The following is a 21,097-nucleotide window of genomic DNA, read 5'->3' on the forward strand; positions in this document are numbered from 1 at the left end:
GGAAAATTACTAAGAGGTGAGGGGGGTTTTGTACGTTGATAAACCGGTTCAGAGTGAAGTTGATGTGAAACCGATCCGAAAATGTATTTGGATCCATGAACGAGAGGAAACGACAAACCGAGTTTTGAAATCATGATTGACACGTCAACCAAAGGTCAACAACAAAACCTGAAAGAAATAAAGCTGGAAAAGCTCAACCAAAGTGTTCGTTTGAAAACAGAATTGGAAGAAATTTAGGTCTTCTCTCTCCCTGTCTTCATCTCTTCACCGAAATTGAATCTCTCGAAAGGTACTTAGATTTGAAAAGAAAAGCCAATACAAAAGACAGTAGCTTTCTCTAATTGAACCCATTTGAATGAGATCTACTTCAAACATCTGATTTTATCTTTTTTTTTTTTTTTTTTTATATAAAAAAGAACAATTTTTCAACAAAAATAGCTATCCAGTGTAGTTTTTATTCTGTGTTGTGGTAATTTCGAATGATTTGGTGTAGATTTGAGGGATTCTTGATTTTCAAAGATTTGAATTTTGGGGTGATGGGGAGATTTGACAAGAGATAGGGAGGAAGATGGGTTCGAAGATGGAAGGCACTTCGGTTCCTCCTGTTCGTCGAGATCCTTATGAGGTGCTGAGCGTATCGAGGGACTCGTCCGACCAGGAAATTAAGACTTCTTATAGAAAACTTGCTCTTAAGTAAGCCCCCTTCATCCCTATTTTATATTTTGAAATTTAAGTTTTTATTTAGATTGTTTCAGAATTTCTGCTTTTGTTGCGTTCGACTGCAATTGACATCTTGACATGTTTTTAAAGCTTTTTTTTTTTTCGTGTTGGATATGCATGGAATGGAGCTCAAGATCCCACATTTATGACACAAAGCACCATAATTAAGATATGAGCTCAATTCCAAATCCAATTTGAATAATAGGTGACAAAATTATGGGTTTTTTCTTGTGGGGTTTGAATTGGTTTGAGTTATAATGTTGGATAAATAATTGGTGGGAATGGGTTTCGCCCAAAAAAGTTAGAGAATGAGTGAACTAGTGAGAAATCATTAATATGTTGAGATTTACCTAGTGGGAGGAATACTTCTTTACTCATAGAGGGGAAATATAGCACTAACGAAAATGGCTTGGCAAGGGCAGACTCTTGGCTGTCTTAGAGTCAAGAATGGCAATCACAAAACTCTACAGAACCCAGTTTGAGATACTCATTGGCGTGTGTTCAGAAAAGAAAAAGGATTTCATGTTGCCGCCCCCAATTATTTGAGATAAATAGATGATTATTATGATTGTGAGATATATGTCTAAGATTATATAATCAATGAAGAACATATTTTACACAATCTGATACATAAATAATATTTGAAGACAATATAATAAGGTTTTTTTTAATGAAAGTGTCAATAGGTTTTAGGTTGTCACGACCTCGATTTCTATACTCACACCCTTGACTAAAATGAGCGACAAATACTAGAAATGGGCTGTGAAAATTTGTATTTCAAGCAAAAAAAAAAAAAAACGGACCCTTTACCTTAAATATGATAATAGTTCAGTACGACACTTTACAATAATCCCTTCACTACAAACCATTACAGTTTGCAATTTACATTAAAAGAAAAAAGGGTCTTCTATTCTAGTCCACTAGTGCTTGTCTCTTCTTCATCTTCTGACATTAAACGTCAGTAAGCGGTGAAGCTTAGCAAGACAAAAAGATTTTCTTACTCTAAGATTAACTTAAAAATGAGAACAATCAAATCAAATCACGCAAGAATTAGTCATGTATAAAGGTATCTTGTTGTCTTTGTGAAAGAGTTATTAATAACCTTTATCTGTGTTTGCGTCTTGAGAATTTGGTTTTAGAAGAAAATTTTAATGGCTATGAGATTCCAATGGTGACATCCCTTTTTGGTCTTTTACCTTCTTTTGACTCTCCTATCATATCGGACGAAACCTGTACCCACGTGGGCACTTCTAATGGGAATTTAAGTGTGGAGTCGTTTAATTCCCTTCTTGGTGCTTCTGTGAACCTTTTCCCTTTCGCTTTGGTTTGGCCCTCGTTTCTTCCTTCAAAAATTTCTTTTTTCTTGTGGTTAGTAGCCTTGGATAAGATTCTCACCCATGATCATCTTAGAGTGAGGGGTGTGGTCCTCGTGGATTTTTGTTTTCTTTGCAAGTCTAATGGAGAGTCTGTAAACAATCTCTTCATTCATTGTGGGGTGACTTATCAGGTTTGGTCTTACTTTCTTTCCTTAATCAAATTTTCTTGGTATGCCCCTCGCCCAGTCTTCTTGTTGCTTCATTGTTGGGGGTCCATAGAATTTGTTGGAAGAGAGAGGATTCTTTGAAATTTTATTTTGCGGGCTATCTGTTGGGGCATGTGGAAAGAAATAAATGGGCGAATCTTTGAAGGGAATGAGAATTCTTTGAAAGAAATCATCTTTAGTACTGTAGGTTTGTTGTTTTATTGGTTTAAGTAATTTCACTAATTTAAGGGAGTTGAGGTTTGAAGACTTTCTGTTGCGGTGGGAGCTTGTTTGTAGTGGGTGATCCTTTTATGGGGGCTTGGTAGTCTAGGTGGTGTTTTTTTTTTTCTTTATGCAAAGAAAACGTGGTGAGATTTTGGGAGGATGGATGGTGTGGTCATTGGCCTTTAATGGAGGAATTTCCAACCTTGTATTCGATATCAACATAGAAGGGTCTTTTAATCTTCAAGTTCATAACAAACTCAGTGGGAGAGTGCTCATGGGACTTTGACTTTTGCAGGGGTTCAATGCGGTTGGGAGATTGATTTCTTCTACTAGTACTTTCCTACCACATCTTGACAGGGAGGATGTTCGGGAATGGAAAATGATCAAGGTTTTTTTATTTTATGATAAGCAATACAAAATTCATTAAAGAAAGGTGGTCAAGGGGACTTGCTGAAAGTACAAGAAAGCACAAAAAGAAAACTTTCTACATTACAAAGGGAATGCCATCTAAACACAAAATCCTCAAAGAAAACCCTTTTGAAAGCCCTGTCAAGCTTGCACTAATGGAATAATAGTCGAAGTATCAACAAAACGAAGTCGTAATGAGAATTCTCCACCCTCCGAGAAGGTTCTCTTGTTTCATAATAAGAGAATGAGCAATGGGGGTTTGTTCTCAATTAGCTCTTTTTACCACTTTGTGTAGCACAGAGCCCCCTTACTTTCCCGACTGTTGTTGTTTGGGGACCAAGAGTGCCCTCTAAGATTGCATTCTTCACTTGGACGACGATCCTAGGAAGAATCCTGACGATGGAAATGTTGATCCGTTGAGGTTCTTGTGGGCTAACGGTTGTTTGATGTGCCAAAGTGAGGGAGAGTGAGGGAGAGTTAGTTGACCACTTATTGCTACATTCGCATCATAGGTTTTGGGGCACTTCTTTAGCTTGTTTGGTGTGTCGGGTTGCTTTCCGATATCGGCTTGTGTTCTATTCGAGTCCTAGCTTCTTTCGGGTTATGCATTCTCGGGGGCTAAGAGGCTTTTGTGGGGCATTACACCGTTTGCAATTTGTCGGGGAATTGCTGAAAGAGAAATAGGTGTGTTTTCAAGGTCAAATTGCTAGATATTCAAGCAATTATAAATTTTATTTTTGGTTTAGTCTTCTTTTGGTCAGAATTTTGTTGAGTTTAGAGGGGTTGTGTTTGATGATTTTGTAGTGAATTAGGACAGGATTTGTTGTTTACAAGTTGATTAGACCTTTTGTACCTCGTCTTGCTGGGTTGGTCATGTCGCTCGACCTTGCTTGTCTTTAATAAAAAATTTCTTATAAAAAAAAAATTATCTTTTTATATAATTATGAAATTATCACTCTTTTTTACAATTTTCACCTTATTTATGTTTGAAAACCTTGTGTGTTTATGGCATGAACCCATTGACCTTAGGAAAATAATGTGCATTTCCTTGTGGTGAGTCTTACATGGTTGATGCCATCCTTTTAAGGTATGATACATGTGAAGATGCCCTAGAAAGGGGATACACTTTATTTGTTAAAGCCATGAGAATATATATAAAATATCGTAAACGAGACTAGATGGCTAAGATCCCAAATATGCTAAGCCAACAGCCTTAGGAAAATTAATGCACATTCTTGCATGGATAAGCTTACATGGTTGATGCCATCCTCTTAAGGTATGTCCCGTGTAAAGATACACCATTAGGAGAAAATACCCCTTGACTGCCAATATTCATTGGAACCCATGAAAGGGACAAAGATCACTAAGGGAAATATCATAGATATTACGCCTGTTTTACATATTATTTGCTTGCCACCTTATAATTTTTGCGTAACACACTGTTTGAGCATCATTTCATTTTTATTGAAGATGGGGTTCCCACCCATGAAGTTAAGAAATGTAAGAATAAAGGAAGAACTACTAATAAAGTGGGAAACAACATGAACTCAAAGAGAAATAAGAAAGTGGAAAAGGCAAGACTATCAGTGAGGACCATTTTGCAAGATAAAAGGATGAATCTTAAGATAAGTGGCCTACTGGCGGACAATATACCTTGAGAAAGAACCCTTCGAGGGATGGATTCAAGAGAGGTTGAATCGGGATTTCAAGAGAAAAAGGCTGGTATGAATCTCTTGCAGGACGATTCCTACTCGGTAGGTAACTCTCAAGATAGTGATGACCCAGTGATGAACCTCTCCGAACATTGGGGATAATAGGAGGAATTGCCTGGTTGTAAAAGTAGTCAAGGAAAGGTAAAAGACGCAAACACAAATAAAGATTATTAATAACTCTTCCGCAAAGACAACAAGACATCTTTATACATGATTGATTCATGTATGATTTGATTTGACTATTCTCATTTTTAAGTTAAGCATATAATTAGTGATCTTTTTGCCTGGCTAAGCTTCATTGCTTACTGGCGTTTTATGCCAGCAGATGAAGAGGAAACGAGCGTTAGTGGACTGGAATAGAAGACCTTTTTTTTCTTTTCATATATCTTTTTGCCTTGCTAAGCTTCACTGCTTACTGACGTTTTATGTTAGCAGATGAAGATGACATAAATGTTAGTGGACTGGAATGGAAGACCCTTTTTCTTTTCATGTAAATTGCAAATTGTAATGGTCTGTAATGAATGAATTATTAAGGCATGTACAGAATTATTATCATATTCAATGGAAAGGGTTCTGATTTGTTGCTTGAAGTACAAATTTGCACTTCCCATTTCTAGTATTTGTCCTCTTTTTAGTGAAGGGTGCGGGTATAGAAATCCAGATCGTGCCAGTGGTGTTCTAAAATTTGTAGAGTTTAAAATAGATATATGTATCATGCTTCTTCATTAATCATAATGTTGGCAAACAAAGAAGCAATCTCTCTTTTTAAACTGGAAATTGAACGTATACTTGCAAGCTTGTTCCTATAGTTCTGTTTTGGTTATTTTTCTCGTTCATTGTTCAAGTGTAGGCCTTAAACTTTCAAGCAATTATGTATCTTGAAGATCATATTGTATAGTTTTTCTGCTGCCTTTGTTAGTTTTCTTCCCTTATTCCTATTTTTATGTTCTTGTACCTATCTCATTTTTTAATAAGTTTTATTGTTGTTGACATATCACTACACTAATTTGATTTCTGTTAATTGAAAAGATCTCCTATAATATTTTATTATTCAAATAATAAACAGGTATCACCCTGACAAAAACGCCAACAATCCTGAAGCATCGGACCTTTTCAAAGAGGTCGCATACTCTTATAGCATATTATCTGATCCAGAGAAAAGGAGGCAATATGACACTGCCGGTTTTGAGGTCCAGCTTCCTTATATTCGTTATATATTAAGAGAACTGTGAACAGACTTCTCTGCATAATGCTTTCGAAAATGTTGTCAGTTTTCTGAATCCATTACAATTAGTGATAATTAATTAGGAAACAGAATTTCTCTTAAAATTTCATTGACAAACCACTAGAAAGAGTTGCTGTCTGCCCATGCTTTAGATCATTGTAGCACATCTTAGCAGACTATTTCAGAACAAAAGTCCATATTATGGTCTTTGATCTGGTTAGCTGGGAGTAAAATCTTGTCTCCTCTTGAAATATATAGTGATTCCTCTCTCATTTTACACATATCAATAAAAAGTAAAATTAGAAGAATCTAAAGTAGTGTACCTTTTCTCCCAACACCCCTATTCTCCACCCTTCAAGAGCTTCAACATATTTTCCGAAAATACCCAAGCCCCAAACCTTAAAGAACAGATAATTAAGTCTCTTGCTGATGAACAATGAAAGGAAGGATGATTTGTGGATTTTTTGGCATTGGGCACACAAAACTCATGTTGATTAAAATTTATTTTCCAGAACGTTCTGTTTCCTATGTTCTTCTTTCTGAATGTTGTTGAACATGGATGATTGTCCCTTATCGACTATCTATGAATGATGTTGGTGGCCCAAATGACATCTTGATGTCCATCATGTACTTCTCCATTGAAATTTTCACTAGGAAGTTTATATGTACCGCTAGGGTTAAACTATCTGAGACATGCATCTAAAAACTTTAGAAATCCTTATGTAGGCTCAAACAAGCACCACAAGCCTGGTTTGGACACTTCAATACTGTTCTCCTTGAACAAGGCTTTGAGGGCTCCTAGACAGACACCTCTTTATTTATTTATTTATCACAAGGATGTCATCATTTTTATATTTTTATTATTGTTGATGATATTCTTCTTCAATGGAATGAAACCCATGCTATTTCCTAATGGATTCAGAGCATTGCCTCTGCAGTCATTGTCAAAGATCTTGGACCACTCCATTTATTCTCAGAATTGAGGTCTGTCACCACCCACATGGCCTACTTTTGTTTCAAAAGCTATACATTTTTTATCTTCTTGAACGAGCCAAGATGATTGATTGCAAGCTAATCTCCACGCTTTTTGCCTCCACCCTTCACATTCACCTATGCCAGTATGTTGCTGATCCCTGAAGGATGAAATTACTTATAGAAGCATTATTGGGGCCGTACCGTATGCTAAATAGACATACCCGGATATTGTTTTTGTCGTCAATAAAATGGGTCAGTTCATGCATTGGCCAACTTCAACTCGCTAGGTCACTCTCAAACACGTACTTCGGCTCAAACTTTGTTACCCATGGACTTCTGCCAGTGTCAACCAAATTCTCTGCACCTTTCTGCATTTTTCGGTTCTGAGTTGGTCAGATGTCCCAACAATAAAAAAATCTATAGGTGTTTACCATGTTTCCTTTAGCTCCAAGCTGATTTCTTGGAGCTCTTTCCGGCAAGTAACTGTGGGTATGGAATCTGAATACCAATCTCTTGAAAGTCCCATGTCACGAGAGAAGGGTATTGTCACCCCCTACCTGCAATAGAGAGAGGTCCGAGAGAATAAGGCGGGATTGAACTCGTATGACGCCCTCCCTTTTCTAGTGTGTTCTTGTATGTTAAACAAATTGCACTGTTGTCACAGATGAACTGCTTTTGACCACTTTCATGATTCATAATTTATTTTACTAACTTTATTATTGTACTTTTTTGCTTCAAATTGTTTTGACTTCTGATAATTTTTAAAACTTAGGCTCTAGAAAATGATGGCATGGATATGGAGATTGACTTATCTAACCTGGGAACTGTTAATACGATGTTTGCAGCATTATTCAGGTGATAATTCTATTGAAAATTACTATGTTATATATTTTTATCCTAGCTATTGTAAACTCATTTTATATATATACATATTTTTTAGCAAGCTTGGTGTTCCTATCAAGACAACAATTTCTGCTACTGTTCTTGAAGATGCTTTGAATGGAACGGTCACAGTTAGACCTCTACCTATTGGAACGTCAGTTAGTGGAAAGGTGCTTATTTGGTTTTATTTTTGAGATAGACCCACCATTCTGTGAGTGTTTTTCTTACTCTTTTTTTTTAGTTTTTAATTTTTAATTTTTAATTTTTAATGTAGGTAGACAAGCAATGTGCACACTTCTTTGGTGTGACAATTAATGAGCAGCAAGCCCAGGCAGGGATCGTGGTTAGAGTGACCTCAGTCGCACAAAGCAAATTTAAGGTATTGTTGTATGATTATTGTTAAATTCTGATTGATTAATATTGTAATTTGGTGCCTTAATAATCCTTATGTCCTTATTTCCCCATGTAATTGTAGTGGGTCCGAGCTTTTGTCTAGAGTTTGCATTTACATGTAATTTTTGCAGCTTCTTTCTTTTGAACAAGATGCCAATGGTGGTTATGGGTTGGCTTTACAGGTATTGTTCTTGCTTTAATCCTTTTTCTATTGATGCCTTGTATTTAAACTTTCTAGATTTTTTATCCACTATTTGTTCCTATACTATGTGAATCTTTGATAGGGCTACTTGTTTTGTGCTTAGAGATACTTTTTTATTATTGATAGATTATGTGCTAAGTGACATTGACAAAACAAATATATGATTGGTTTGTGGTGAATATGTTATTGTTTTGTCCAAATATAAAGATGAGAATGTTTTTCTTTCCAATCAACAATGGACAAAACTATTTTAAGGCTCACTTAATATAACAAGGCTAAGTTATCCCTCTTGGTTTAATGTAGTCCAAGTATCGATTACTTTTGTATGACATACCATGTACAATATCCCCCTGGGTTGAGGTTCCTTCCAAGGTTTTTTTCTGTTTTTTTAAATGTTTTGTTTACGACCTTAGATACAATTTTTATAGTGGGTCATTTGGCACGATTGCTTTATAGAACTCAATTCTAAGACTAGTAGTTCCTTTATCTTTTCCTAGTGTAAACGATAAAAAATAAGAATAAAGGGTTGATGTCATTATGTTAATAAACAATGGCTCGGTAATATGTCAACTAGTTGGGCCCCTACATATGTGAGACTGCAAGCACTTCTAACTGGATCATTTCGATTTTTGTTGAATGTTCAGATCCAAAGGGGAATAGATAAATCATTTGCTTAAAATTGTACGCTACCTAGGGTTATGTTCCTTTTTTTTTTCCTTGAATTCAACATTTGTTTGATCATGCACGTAACTCCTCAGTTTGGAGTTCCACCTGATCTAGCTGCCAAATATTCTACAGATACATGGATAACTATGTGGACTGATGGACTTACCAACCTTGATCATTACAAAGGAAGATGCTACCACATCGAGCACGTTATTGGAGAAGAAAACTTTGATAAATGCTTGCTCTCTCCCACAGATGCACATTTTAGTGGATTAAGACCATTCAAGGAAGTTAGTGTCGTCAAACTTCATAGTTGTAATTTTCTCGTCAAGATTACCATCATGTCCACCTATGGTTGACAATTTTTTTTTTTTTTTTTTGATAAGTATAAATTTTTATTAAAATAGGGGGGGGGGGAATGTGGGGAGGAGGATTAGAAATCCTCGGGGGAGAAAAAAAAAGACGGCCAAAGACAAAAGAGAAAAAAGAAGACAAAGGTGGAACAAGGGAGCCACCCCACAAAGAGGTACCAACTAAGTACATAGACCAGTCCATTTAAAAATAAAATCCTCGAAAAACACCCCTTCAAAGTCCTTACTTCTCTTGCACCAATAGTAGAGAAGACTCAGAATCTCTAGAATCACATCTTGGGTCGGCCATTCCGTTCCATGGAAAATCCGTCTATTACTTTCCTTCCAAATACCTCAACCCATGGCAAAGGGAGTGATGGCCTAGAGATATCTCTTTTTGCTAGAAAATATATTAAAATTTCACCCAACAAATAAAGACTCCATAGTGAGCGAAAAGACCCAAGCAATCAGGAAAAATGTATAGAAAGTGAAGCCAAATCTCTGAAGTAAAGGCACAATGAATGAAAATGTGATTACCCGATTCTCCGTTAGAACTGCAAAGATGGTAGAGACTAGGCCCATGGAAACTTATTTTCATTAAATTGTACCAAGTTAGGATCTTGCTAAGGGAGGCCAACCAAGTGAAAAAAAAGATTTTGGTTGGAACTAAGGATGTCCAAATAGAAAAGCCGAGAAAAGTAGTGGCAAAAAGAGGCAAGAAGGTACGGTGAAAAGCTTTTACAATTAACTTTCCATCCTTACTCCCATCTCACTCCCTCTTATCTTCCTCGTTGACCACCGGATGGTAAAAATTGAAAAACTCAGGAGAGTAGCTACCTTGGTGATTTCCCAATCATTAATGTAAACACCCGAATTTGGACAGGCCCTCGATGCAAAGTGCCAAAAAAGTCACAAAAATTGGAATGGGTCCCAAGGTCCAAACCCAAAAAAATTCGCTTATCTTTTCAATAAATAGTCTAGGGCCCTCTCTTGCTTGGCCTATGAGTTAGAAACCCACCTTCTCCTAAACCATCATCACACACTCCTCAACCCAACCTTAACCAAATGCAACTCAACCCAATCCTAACCCAAATATATACTCAACCCACCACCCAAGCCCATTAGACTTAAAACCCAACCCTATACACACCCAACCCACCACCAAGCCCATTAAACTGAAGGCCTAACCATTATCCCAAGCCCAAGTTTCAACCCAAATCCAACAATTACAACCAATCACCCAAGATCATCACAATAGGACACATGTCATCACCTCAACCCACCTCCCTAATTCATCTACCAACCCCATCACCTTTCCCATTCTTCTAACCAAAACTTACTCATTTCAACTTACCTAATACTCAATCTACCACTACTTCTTTACACCCCCATTCTTTTAATCAAAACCCACTCATTTCAACTCACCCAACACTCAATCTACCACCATTCCCCTGCACTCCCATTTTTCTAACCAAAACCCACTCATTTCAACTCACCTAACACTCAACCTAAATGAGTTGAAAGATCCAACCCATTTGGGTCACAAACAACCCATTTACACCCCCTTCCACAAATACCCTTCCACCACCCTTAATTACACATATTCTATTCATAAATCTCACACTATTCTACCTCCTTTCACCCTCTCATCCCATTTTACCCCTAAAGGTTACCTCCAAAACCTATAAAACTCCCTCATTTTCAACACAACACCCCCTAAGACTTGAGTTCTCTATCAAGCATCACTCCCTCTCAACTCTCTCCTAAGCCTAGCATTACTCTCACTCAACTCACTTTCAAGCCAAGCATCACTTTCGCAACTCATTATTAAGCATCATTCTCTCTCAACTCTCTATCAGGTCCTACATATCGAAGATAAAGGCAAAGAAGCTCATCACTTGAAGTCCAAAAAGAAAGTCAAAAGGAAAGAAGAACAAGGTAGGATATGGACTAAAAAGAAAGAAATAATCCTCCTCCCCCTTCTCTCCCCTCTAATTTCTCCTCTTTTGTTTGTCCCTTCTCCCTATTTTCATTTTTTTTTAAATTTTCGTTTTACCAACCTTAAGATGTAATGCAAACTCTCCTCTACTTCCGGTAGATTGGGCCTCGGCTCGGTCGAAAGGGTAGAGGTTGAAAATCCTTTTAAAAAACGTTTCTTAAAAAATCTCTACATTTATGCACACACCATAAAAATATTTTAAGACTAAGATCTTGAGCCATTTTCTCATGAAAATGGGTCATCGACTAAAAGATCTATATTTTTCAAGAATTTTCAAGGTATGGACCATATAAGGGCCCCTTCCTCAATAAGGAAGCTTTTAATGATTTAAACTGAAATTAAAGTCTCTCGCACTCGAGGGCACAAATTGGATATGTCTGACTTTTTTTTTTTCAAAAATAACCGAATCCGAAGTTACCACCAATGGTGGAGGGGGTAGGGTGCCTAACACCTTCCTTGTTCCTTAATATGAACCCCTTACCTAGATCTAGGGTAGACCAATGGATCTTATCCATAGGAGAGTTAGATTTTTTACAAAATCATTTTCCGGATGTACATTTACACCCTTTTCCAAAAAAGAATGGTAGCGACTCCAAATCCAAGTAGGAGAGATCTTCGAACTCTAAAATCTCATGTCTACATCATTCCATTGGGGAGAACGCAGGAGTGATCCATATATAGATGAATAGTACCAGTGGCGTCTAGGATGAGGGGAGTGACCGGAGTCGGGCAGCAGTGTTCTCACTTCCAGGAAGACCTACATCTGGGAGGGGAGCGGCAGAAAGAGGTGCTTGTTCCCCTCTCTACAGTGCAGGTTCTAAGACTAGGCGAAGATCGGAGACTAAACACGAATCATCAATTCCTTTGACCATTCGTTTTGAGCCTCCAATTATTTTCGAAATGCTAACGAGGTTCAATGACGCCGACGAAGGGAACCAGCGGAAAGGCTCTCAAAGGCAGGCGCGTAGCATAGGCAGTAAACATGAGATTTTCGAGTCCGAAGATCTCTCTTAATTGGGTTTGGAGTCGTCACTATTGTTTTTTGGAAAATGGTGTGAATGGGCACCAGGAAAGTGGTTTTGTAAAAAATCGTTTAGTAATGACTCTCGTATGGATAAGGTCCATTGGTCCACCCTATATCTAGGTAAAGAGATTCATATTAAGGAATAGGGAAGGTGTTAGGCACCTTACCCCCTCCACCATTAGTGGTAACTTCGGATTTGGTTATTTTTGAAAAAAATGTCGGAAAAATCTGATTTGTGCCCTCGAGTGCGAGGGACTTTGATTTCGGTTTAAATTATTAAGGGCTTCCTTATTGAGGAATGGGCCCTTCTACAGTCCATACCTTGCAAAATCTTGAAAAATATAGACCTTTTGATCTAGGGCCCATTTTCATGAGAAAATGGTTCAAGATCTTAATCTTGAAACATTTTTATGGTGTGTGCATAAGTTTAGGGATTTTTTAAGAAACGTTTCTGAAAAGAATTTTCAACCTCTACCCTTTCGATCGAACCGGAGATTAATTTACCGAAAGTAGAGGAGAGTATGCATCACATCTTAATGTTGGTAAAACAAAAATTAAAAAAAAAAAAATGAAAAGAGGGAGAGGAGACAAATAAAAGAGGGGAAATTGGAGGGGAGAGAAGGGGGGATGAAGATTATTTCTTTCTTTTTTAGTCCATATCCTACCTTGTGCTCTTTGACTTTCTTTTTGGTATTCAAGTGATGAGCTTCTTTGTCTTTATCTTTAATGTGTAGGACTTCATAGAGAGTTGAGAGAGATGCTTGGCTTGAGAGTGAGAGTGATGCTTGGCTTGAGAGTGAGAGTTGAGAGTTGAAAAGTAGTGATGCTTGATAGAGAACTCAAGTTTTGAGGGGTACTGTGTTGAGAAGGGGGGCTTTATAGGATTTTGGAGGTAACTTTTATGGGTAAAGTGGGATGATAGTGTGAAAAAATGTGGAATGGTTTGAGATTTATGAATAGGATGTGTGTAATCTAAGGGTGATGGAAGGGTATTTGTGGAAGGGGGTGTAAATGGGTTGTTTATGATCAAAATGGGTTGGATATTTCAGCCTATTTGGGTTGAGTGTTAGGTGAGTTGAAATGAGTGAGTTTTGGTAAGAAGAATGAGGGTGTAAGGGAGTGGTTGTAGATTGAGTGTTAGGTGGGTTGAAATGAATGAGTTTTGATTAGAAGAATGGGGGTGTAAGGGAGTGGTTGTAGATTGAGTGTTAGGTGGGTTGAAATGAGTGGGTTTTGGTTAGAAGAATTGGGGTGTATGGGAATGGTTGTACATTAAGTGTTAGGTGAGTTGAATGGAGTGAGTTTTGGTTAGAAGAATGGGGGTGTAAGGGAGTGGTTGTAGATTTTTTTAAGAGGGTGGATGATGTGGTGACATGCGTTCCCTTGTGATAATCTTTGGTGCTTGGTTGTGATTGTTGGATTTGGGTTGAAGCTTGGGCTTGGGATAAGGGTTGGGCTTTTCAGTCTAATGGGCTTGGTGGTGGGTTGTGTGTATATAGGGTTGGGTTTTAAATATAATGGGCTTGGGTGGTGGGTTGAGTATGTATTTGAGTTGGGGTTGGGTTGAGTTGCATTTGGTTAGGATTGGGTTGAGGGAGTATGTGATGATGGTTTATGAGAGGGTGGGTTTCTAGCCCATGGGCTGAGTAAGAGAGGGTCCTAGATTATTTATTGGAAAAATAAGTGAATTTTTGGAGGGTTTGGGCCTTGGGGCCCATTCCAATTCTTGTAGACATTTGCACTTTGCATGGAGGGCCCATCTAAATTCGGGTGTCTACAATTATGATTAAGTAGTAAATCATATACTCCTTAATTGTCCAGTTCTACTTCAAATAAGCCGCGTACAATGAAGGGAACTGCACTGATAAAGGAGAATAATCTCTCAGTTGACATTGAATTGGAGAACTTGAAAATAGTTAATGTTTTCTTTAAACCACTTGAAATGAAATTTGACATTGTTATGCAAAAAAGAACAACCTTGTATTCTCACAAGATTCAACACATCCGACAAAAATATTCAAAAAAAAGAAAAAAAGAAAAACACATAAGCGGTAATACTAGGTTGGAAAAATCTTCATTGCTAGTTAAACGCCCATCAAATTGCACGAGAATAATTTCTATAGATTCAATTATTTTTTTTTGAAATAGACCAAAGCTTTTTGATATGATGCGTCAAGAAGCCTCCCCCCCCCCCCCCCCCCCACACACACAGATTGTGGCCATTAAATTTATCAAAATCTGAATTTTCTCTCGCCTCAATTGGACCTTCAAAAAATCATTGATACAAGTCAATTTTTTTTTGAAAAGTCACAACAAATCTTAGAAAATTCAAATTTATAACCCTTTCTAGTCTTTTGGACCAAGGGTTTCTGGCAATCCATAGTACTCCTAACGTTAGTCTTTGAAGTTGGTATTTCTTCTTTGATTCTTTTTGATGGGATTCTCTTCTGAATTGTCTTTAGCTCTGATACCAAGTTTTATTTATTTATTATTTTTATAAGTGCTTTGATACCAAGTTGAATAGAGCCTTAGAAGGAAGACGGGTGTAAAAGATAAAAAAGAAAAGAGAATTGGATGATAGTGGGAGTTAAGTCTATTCTAGCCCCCCTCACTTATATATTTTTCAAATTTTTTTTTATAGGTAACAATCACACCCTTATAACTCCTCAAATTACATGAAAGACCATTCCACCAAATAATTCAACATCTAACAGGGTCTGACGATTTACTTTCTTATTTAGTAATAATTTGTTATAATAAAAATTGATACTTACCATGGAAAGAGGTATTAAATTTTGATTTTGATGTCAATTTTGGTTTGCCTGGAAATCGAAATATTCCGATCAGTGTGAAAATTAATATAATTTTTGGTAATGATGGAATGTTGTGGGCATAACAAAAATATTGAGGAATTTTTCATTGAAGCTGGGAAATGAAAAAATAGGCATTAAAACTAACTCATTAAGTTATCAATATACAATGAACATAGGAAATATGAAAAAACTGAAGACCAAGAACATTATGCTACATATAGACACAATAGTGCTTTGCATGGAAATAGAAATAATAATGTCACATCAGTTACAACACACCTTAATATGTAAAGCACTTGCTTAAATGAAAAAGATATTAAGTATTGCATTCATGTGCTATTATTTTGCTATAGGGGACATTCCAAACATTGATTGTTTGGCAGCCTCAGTTGGTCTTCAGTTGGGGGAGTTGCCCTCCATGTACTTGGGTTTGCCTTTGGGATCTGCTCATAGATTGAAGGAGATTTAGGATCTTGTGTTAGAGAAGGTAGGGAGGAAGCTAAGTTTTTGGAAAGCCCAACACCTTTCAAAGGGAGGGAAATTGACTCTGATTAAGAGTGTTTTGGCTAGTATTTCAAACTATTTTTGTCCATTTTCTCTTTGCCAAAGAGTGTGGAGATGAATCTGGATAGGATTTGCAGTAATTTCTTTTGGCATGATACAGACGGGAATAGAAAGTTTTACATGGTCAGTTGGAAAATGATTTGTGCCCTTAGGAAATGGGGTGGTTTGGGGAGTTAGATGTTTTGAATTGATGAATCTGGCGGAAATGATTTGGGAGATTTGGGGTGGAAGAGGATAGCCTTTGGAGAAAGGTTATTGCAACAAAGTATGGAGTCAAGAACTTTGGTTGGGAGAGCGGTGAGGCTAGAGGTCCTTTTGGGGCTGGTGTTTGGAAGGGTATCTTGAGAAAACTTACATTCTTTTGTAAGAAGCTGAAGTTCAAAGTTGGGAACGGGAATGAAGTAAGATTAGGGGAGGATTGTTGGTGTGGTGGTGCCCTTCTTAAGGATCAGTTTCCAAAGCTATATTTCTTTGAAAAAGGATCATGCCGTCTCTTCTTGCCTGGTTAGGGAGGGTGATGTAGTGTCCTGGGATTGGGTTTTCGGAAGAGCTTCAATGACTGGGAGTTGGGAGCTTTCAGTAATCTTTTATCATGTATTGAATCTTCACCGTTGGTTGGTTGTGTTGATGCTAACGACTGTTTGCTTTGTGATGGAGCTAGGGATAGGCATTTTTCAGTGTGATCCCTCTATCGTGTGGGTTTGCGTGTTGCTCCTGATTCTTTTCCTCATTGCATGGTGTGGGGAGGAAAGACTCCATCCAAGGTTTCTGTGTTTAAATGGCTAGTTGTTCTTGGGACTCTTCCAATTTTGGATCAACTAATTCGGAGGGGCTTCATATTACCCAGCTTCTGTTACTTGTGCAAGAGAGATGGGGAAACAATGAACCATATCCTTTCACATTGTTTGGTGGCAAGGGCTGTTTGGAACCATTTCCTAGTTCTGTTTGGAGTGGTGGGCTGTTTTCCCATGTCTGTGCATTTGGAATTTTAGTCTTGGTTTCAGTGGGGTTTTTCTTTTAGGAATTCTAGTCTTTGGGGGATCCATCCTTTTGCGATATGTTGGTCCATTTGGAATTCTAAACACACTTTCTTTTCATAATTAATCTATCTTTGCCTATCAAAAAGTAAAATAAATTGTTTGTACTTATCAACCATTCAAATATGCTTGCAATAAATCAAAATAAGTTGATATTACTAACTAATAATTATTCATTTACAGTAGTGAATGCATATTACTATTACGTGTCATTTACAAGTCCTTTCTACAAGCAATTCATAATCTTTGTTATATTTATTATTATTTTTTTAATAAAATTTTCGAAAAAAGAATATTCCATCGAAGTATACTATTCAACGAAATATTTTCAATGAAATTGTGCATTTTTATACCTGAAATTTTAATTATTTTGGTCAAAATTCCCTCTTCATCAAAATAAATAGTAATTTCCACTGAAAGATGTACAAGTAGAAATTTTCGGTTAAATTTCATGTTGGACCTTGTGGAAATGGAAATATTTCGTAGAAATATGTCAAAATTAAATATTGTGAAAAGGATTGTAGGTTCTAAATGTATCATCTCATAAATTAAAAAGAGTAGTTTGACCTTGTTCCAAATATTGGGGTTGGCAACACAAATCTTATTTCACGCTGTTTTCTTGGGTCTGAATTGACGTGACCACGTGACTGTTTTATAAATAAATAGTGATGATCGAACTGTAGAGTGGGTATCGATCTCACCTTCATCTCTTCTATCTTTCTCTCTAAACCCTAATTCTTTTCTTCTCACATATAGCTTTCTGTAGAAAAGCCACTGTCTGATTTCACTACTGGGCCATACGCTAAATATTATTCATTTTCAATCTGTAGAGTGCTATATATTTACTAATTCTTGCTGTATGAATTGTGTTCTGCGAGGTTTTTGGTCACAGTTGTGGTTCTGTACTTCGGCTGTGTTGGTTTAGTTATTTTCTTATGTTCCTTAAAAGTTACGCATAACTTTTGCATTTATTGAGAGATATTTTCAAAATGAAATAGTTTATTTCTGTTACTGAATAGCCATTTATGTGTAAAAAGAATGATCTATAATCGTGTATACGTGTTAAGTGTTTACAAGGATAAGAAGTTACTCAGGACAATAAATAAGGCCTATTGTCCACAAGTTGGTGATGGTTCAGTTTTTCAAATGTTGTCCCTCTCACAACACGCATGAAAGCTTAGTAGATTCAATTTGCAACTTTGATTATGTCTGTGTGGACAGGAAGATAGTGAGAAGACCGGCAAGATAACATCTGCAGGGATGTATTTCTTACACTTTCAAGTGTACCGTCTAGATTCAACTGTTAATGCGGTATGAAATAATCTCTTTTGCATCTTTATTGGGGAATTTTTACACAATTGACGGGTTAAGAAATGATGGATTTATTATTGTTGTACAGTTAGCTATGGCTAAGGACCCTGAATCAGCTTTCTTCAAAAGGTTGGAAGGTCTTCAACCGTGTGAAGTCTCAGAGCTAAAAGCCGGCACTCATATATTTGCTGTTTATGGTCTAAACTGGTTTCTTTGTCATTTTATTCTTTGGGGTCTTGATAGGGCTTAAAATGGGTTGGGTTTGGGCCGGATCTGAGTATATCCATGTCATTTTTATAATCCGGATCTGAATCTGACTTGGATCCTAGTAGCTAAAGCCATATCTTAAACATTTTGTTGTCACTAAACCTGTACCCAAATCTGACCCAACCCAAGTACTTGATTCGGGTTGGCTAATTTTGGGCTATTCAACATTTTTTTGCTATATTTCTTTTCCAATAGCTATTCTATTCTATTTTACCATTATAATTCTTTTATTTATAAGAATTCATGTTATATTAAAGTAGTAGAAGAAAGATATCTTGAAAAACATTAGAACAAAATTTTCAAAGCAATATATCATTTGGATCTAGACGGATATAGGGATGGATTTGTATCCAACGTGGTGCCAACTCGGGTCAAGGGACATCAAGTAATATTTGACCCATTTTTTGTTCAGATATACTCCAAGGTACCAAACAAGCTAAATTCTGATTCGAATCACTCGGATTTTGGATAAAATCCGATCCGTTTTATGCCCTAGTTCTTGAGCTCATGAGGGTGGTTTGGACAATCTTCTGACCTTCATTAAAATTTTCTTTAGGGGACAATTTTTTTAAGACCGCTACATATACTATTGAGGCTCTTTGTGTGAAGTCATTTGAGGATACCACAGAAAAGCTAAGAGAAATTGAGGCTCAAATTTTAGTGAAGAGGAATGAACTACGTCAGTTTGAGACAGAATATAGAAAGGTAAGAATTTTTTTTTTCTTATTTTTCTAGATAACTGGAACACAATTATTCTTCAGAACTCTGCAAAATTTTGATTTTGTGTTTTAGGCATTGGCACGCTTTCAAGAAGTCACCGACAGATACAATCAAGAAAAACAATCTGTATGTCATTTTCTTTTCCTCTTATATCTTGTCATTTACTTTTACTCTTATATCTTGTCATTTACTTTTGATATTCGATACTGTTATATTACCATCGCCCTTACAACAAAGAATGCATGTCGTTAATACAAGAGATATGAAGAGACGAAAGGAGAGAAGTAGAGATATTGGGCAAGAAAAGAGAAGGGGTCACAGAAAACCTAGTCATCCTTTTTTGGGTCTTCTATTTATATTAGAGAGCTTCTATTGCCACACCAACTTTTGCTAGATGTGTGCTAATTCTTTGCTGATTTACATATGAATTGGGGAGGTGTTAGCAAAAGTTGGTGTGGTAATAGAATCTCTCTAATATTTATAGATAGGGCTGGTAAATGACCATAATACCCTCCACGATACACCAGACTCTTCCCCCTCAAGGTGGAGAATAAGTATCCTCTAGCTCCAATTTGGAACAAATAAAATTCATACGACCACAATTATGTGCTTTCATAAACACATCTACCAACTAGTTTTTAGACTTTACATAAGGTGTACAAATTTCACCACTCATACTTTTCTCATTGTTGATTAAGAGTTTGAGGAGATTGGAGAAAACATGGGAGGAGTTGAAATTGACTCCAGCCCTAGATGGACAATCTATTATATTTCATAACCAAATAACAAAAGTTAAAAAAACAAAAGAAAAAGATGATACTACCCCTACTAATAATAACCGATTATTCCTAACACTCCCCCTCAAGTTAGAGAATATATATCATATAATCCCAACTTGTTACAAATATAATCCACTCTACTACAACCCAATGACTTGGTAAACAAATCAACAAGTTGATTTTCAGACTTCAATTTTAGGTTTGAAACTGACATGAATAGGAGACTCAAATTCTTTTCTAGCATGGGTGCGTGCCTTTTGGATCTTCGATATTTCATTCTTTTAACACTTTCAGAACTTGTTGCAATTATAAGATGCTGATACATATTTTTTTTTGGGCCTCCAGGAAATAATAGTTGCCATTCTTTGTCTCAATCCTATATTATTTGCGTTTACACTTCAAATTTAATGTCTTGCAATGTGCCTTGAAACTCATTCTTTATGTTGGTGCCAACATAGGTGGATGAGTTACTGAAACAGAGGGACAATATTCATTCTTCTTTCACTGTAGCTGGGACTGTTAACTCTAGTGGAAGCAGTAGCAATAGCAGCAAAGTTCCTGGTGAGGAGTTTAAGGCACAAAGCCCGAAGGAGGATGGGAATTCAGATGTGAAGGATAAAGCAACCAAGAAGAAATGGTTTAATTTCAATTTGAAAGGATCTGATAAAAAGCTTGGTTGAAGCTGTGATTTATACATAAGAGATCCCAAAGCAACTTGTATTGTTCAAGATCTTTTACACAATGGCTGCACGTTTGCAACCAACGAAGTTTTCTATATTCTTTTTACCTTAATTATTTGATTGGGTGACCCAACTAAGCTCTTCTCGATGGGCGTTGCAACCAGTCTTGCAGGCCATCCCGATTTGAAGGTATGTGTATCTCTATCTTTATCTCCATTAAACTCAAATAATTTCTATAACAATTTGAATATTACATTGTTGTGAAATTGTAATAAAAGATGCATTATTCTTCATTTTCTGTTGTAATAAAAATATGTTTCACTTCTGATCCTACCCACATTTGTGGATAGAACTGTTTGAGATATGATTGTGGTCATCTTCCTGTACTCTGATTGATTCAAACATACTTGTTTGCTCAATTCTAGAATTTCGGGTAAGTGATTGAGTGACACGGATCTGACCTATGTGAATCACTTATTGGCCCATCATGAGATACTATGACATTTGAAGTGTACTTTTGGTTATTGGCTTACAGGGTTTCATATTTTTGGATTTGCTTCGAAAATTCCTCCCATCCTCAGAAAGGACCGAGGATCGTTCTTTATAATGGGATTTTGGTTAGA

The 21,097-nt window shown here is 36.8% G+C and overlaps 1 protein-coding gene across 1 annotated transcript; it reads left to right on the plus strand.

Annotated features, from left to right (window-relative positions):
* The first annotated feature begins 138 nt into the window (after positions 1 to 138).
* LOC147394427 (chaperone protein dnaJ 15-like) lies at positions 139 to 20,807 on the plus strand. The gene is made up of 12 exons (XM_086454862.1): positions 139 to 289; positions 494 to 693; positions 5,654 to 5,777; positions 7,560 to 7,642; positions 7,728 to 7,839; positions 7,944 to 8,048; positions 8,194 to 8,244; positions 17,939 to 18,028; positions 18,117 to 18,225; positions 18,852 to 19,000; positions 19,088 to 19,141; positions 20,253 to 20,807. Exons 2-12 carry the CDS (start codon positions 569 to 571, stop codon positions 20,472 to 20,474), a joined length of 1,224 nt encoding a protein of 407 aa, XP_086310988.1. The 5' UTR covers positions 139 to 289; positions 494 to 568; the 3' UTR covers positions 20,475 to 20,807.
* Positions 20,808 to 21,097: the final 290 nt, after the last annotated feature.

This window comes from Akebia trifoliata, chromosome 9 (assembly GCF_017979445.1).
Source record: "Akebia trifoliata isolate Shusen 1 chromosome 9, ASM1797944v1, whole genome shotgun sequence".
Classification (NCBI taxonomy): domain Eukaryota; kingdom Viridiplantae; phylum Streptophyta; class Magnoliopsida; order Ranunculales; family Lardizabalaceae; genus Akebia; species Akebia trifoliata.

Excerpts from the sequence above, each read along its gene's own strand:
- LOC147394427 (XM_086454862.1), top strand. The coding sequence starts at position 569 with ATGGGTTCGAAGATGGAAGGCACTTCGGTTCCTCCTGTTCGTCGAGAT. Across the intron at positions 8,049-8,193 it reads TCGCACAAAGCAAATTTAAG|CTTCTTTCTTTTGAACAAGA; the intron begins GTATTGTTGTAT and ends TAATTTTTGCAG. Across the intron at positions 18,029-18,116 it reads TAGATTCAACTGTTAATGCG|TTAGCTATGGCTAAGGACCC; the intron begins GTATGAAATAAT and ends ATTGTTGTACAG.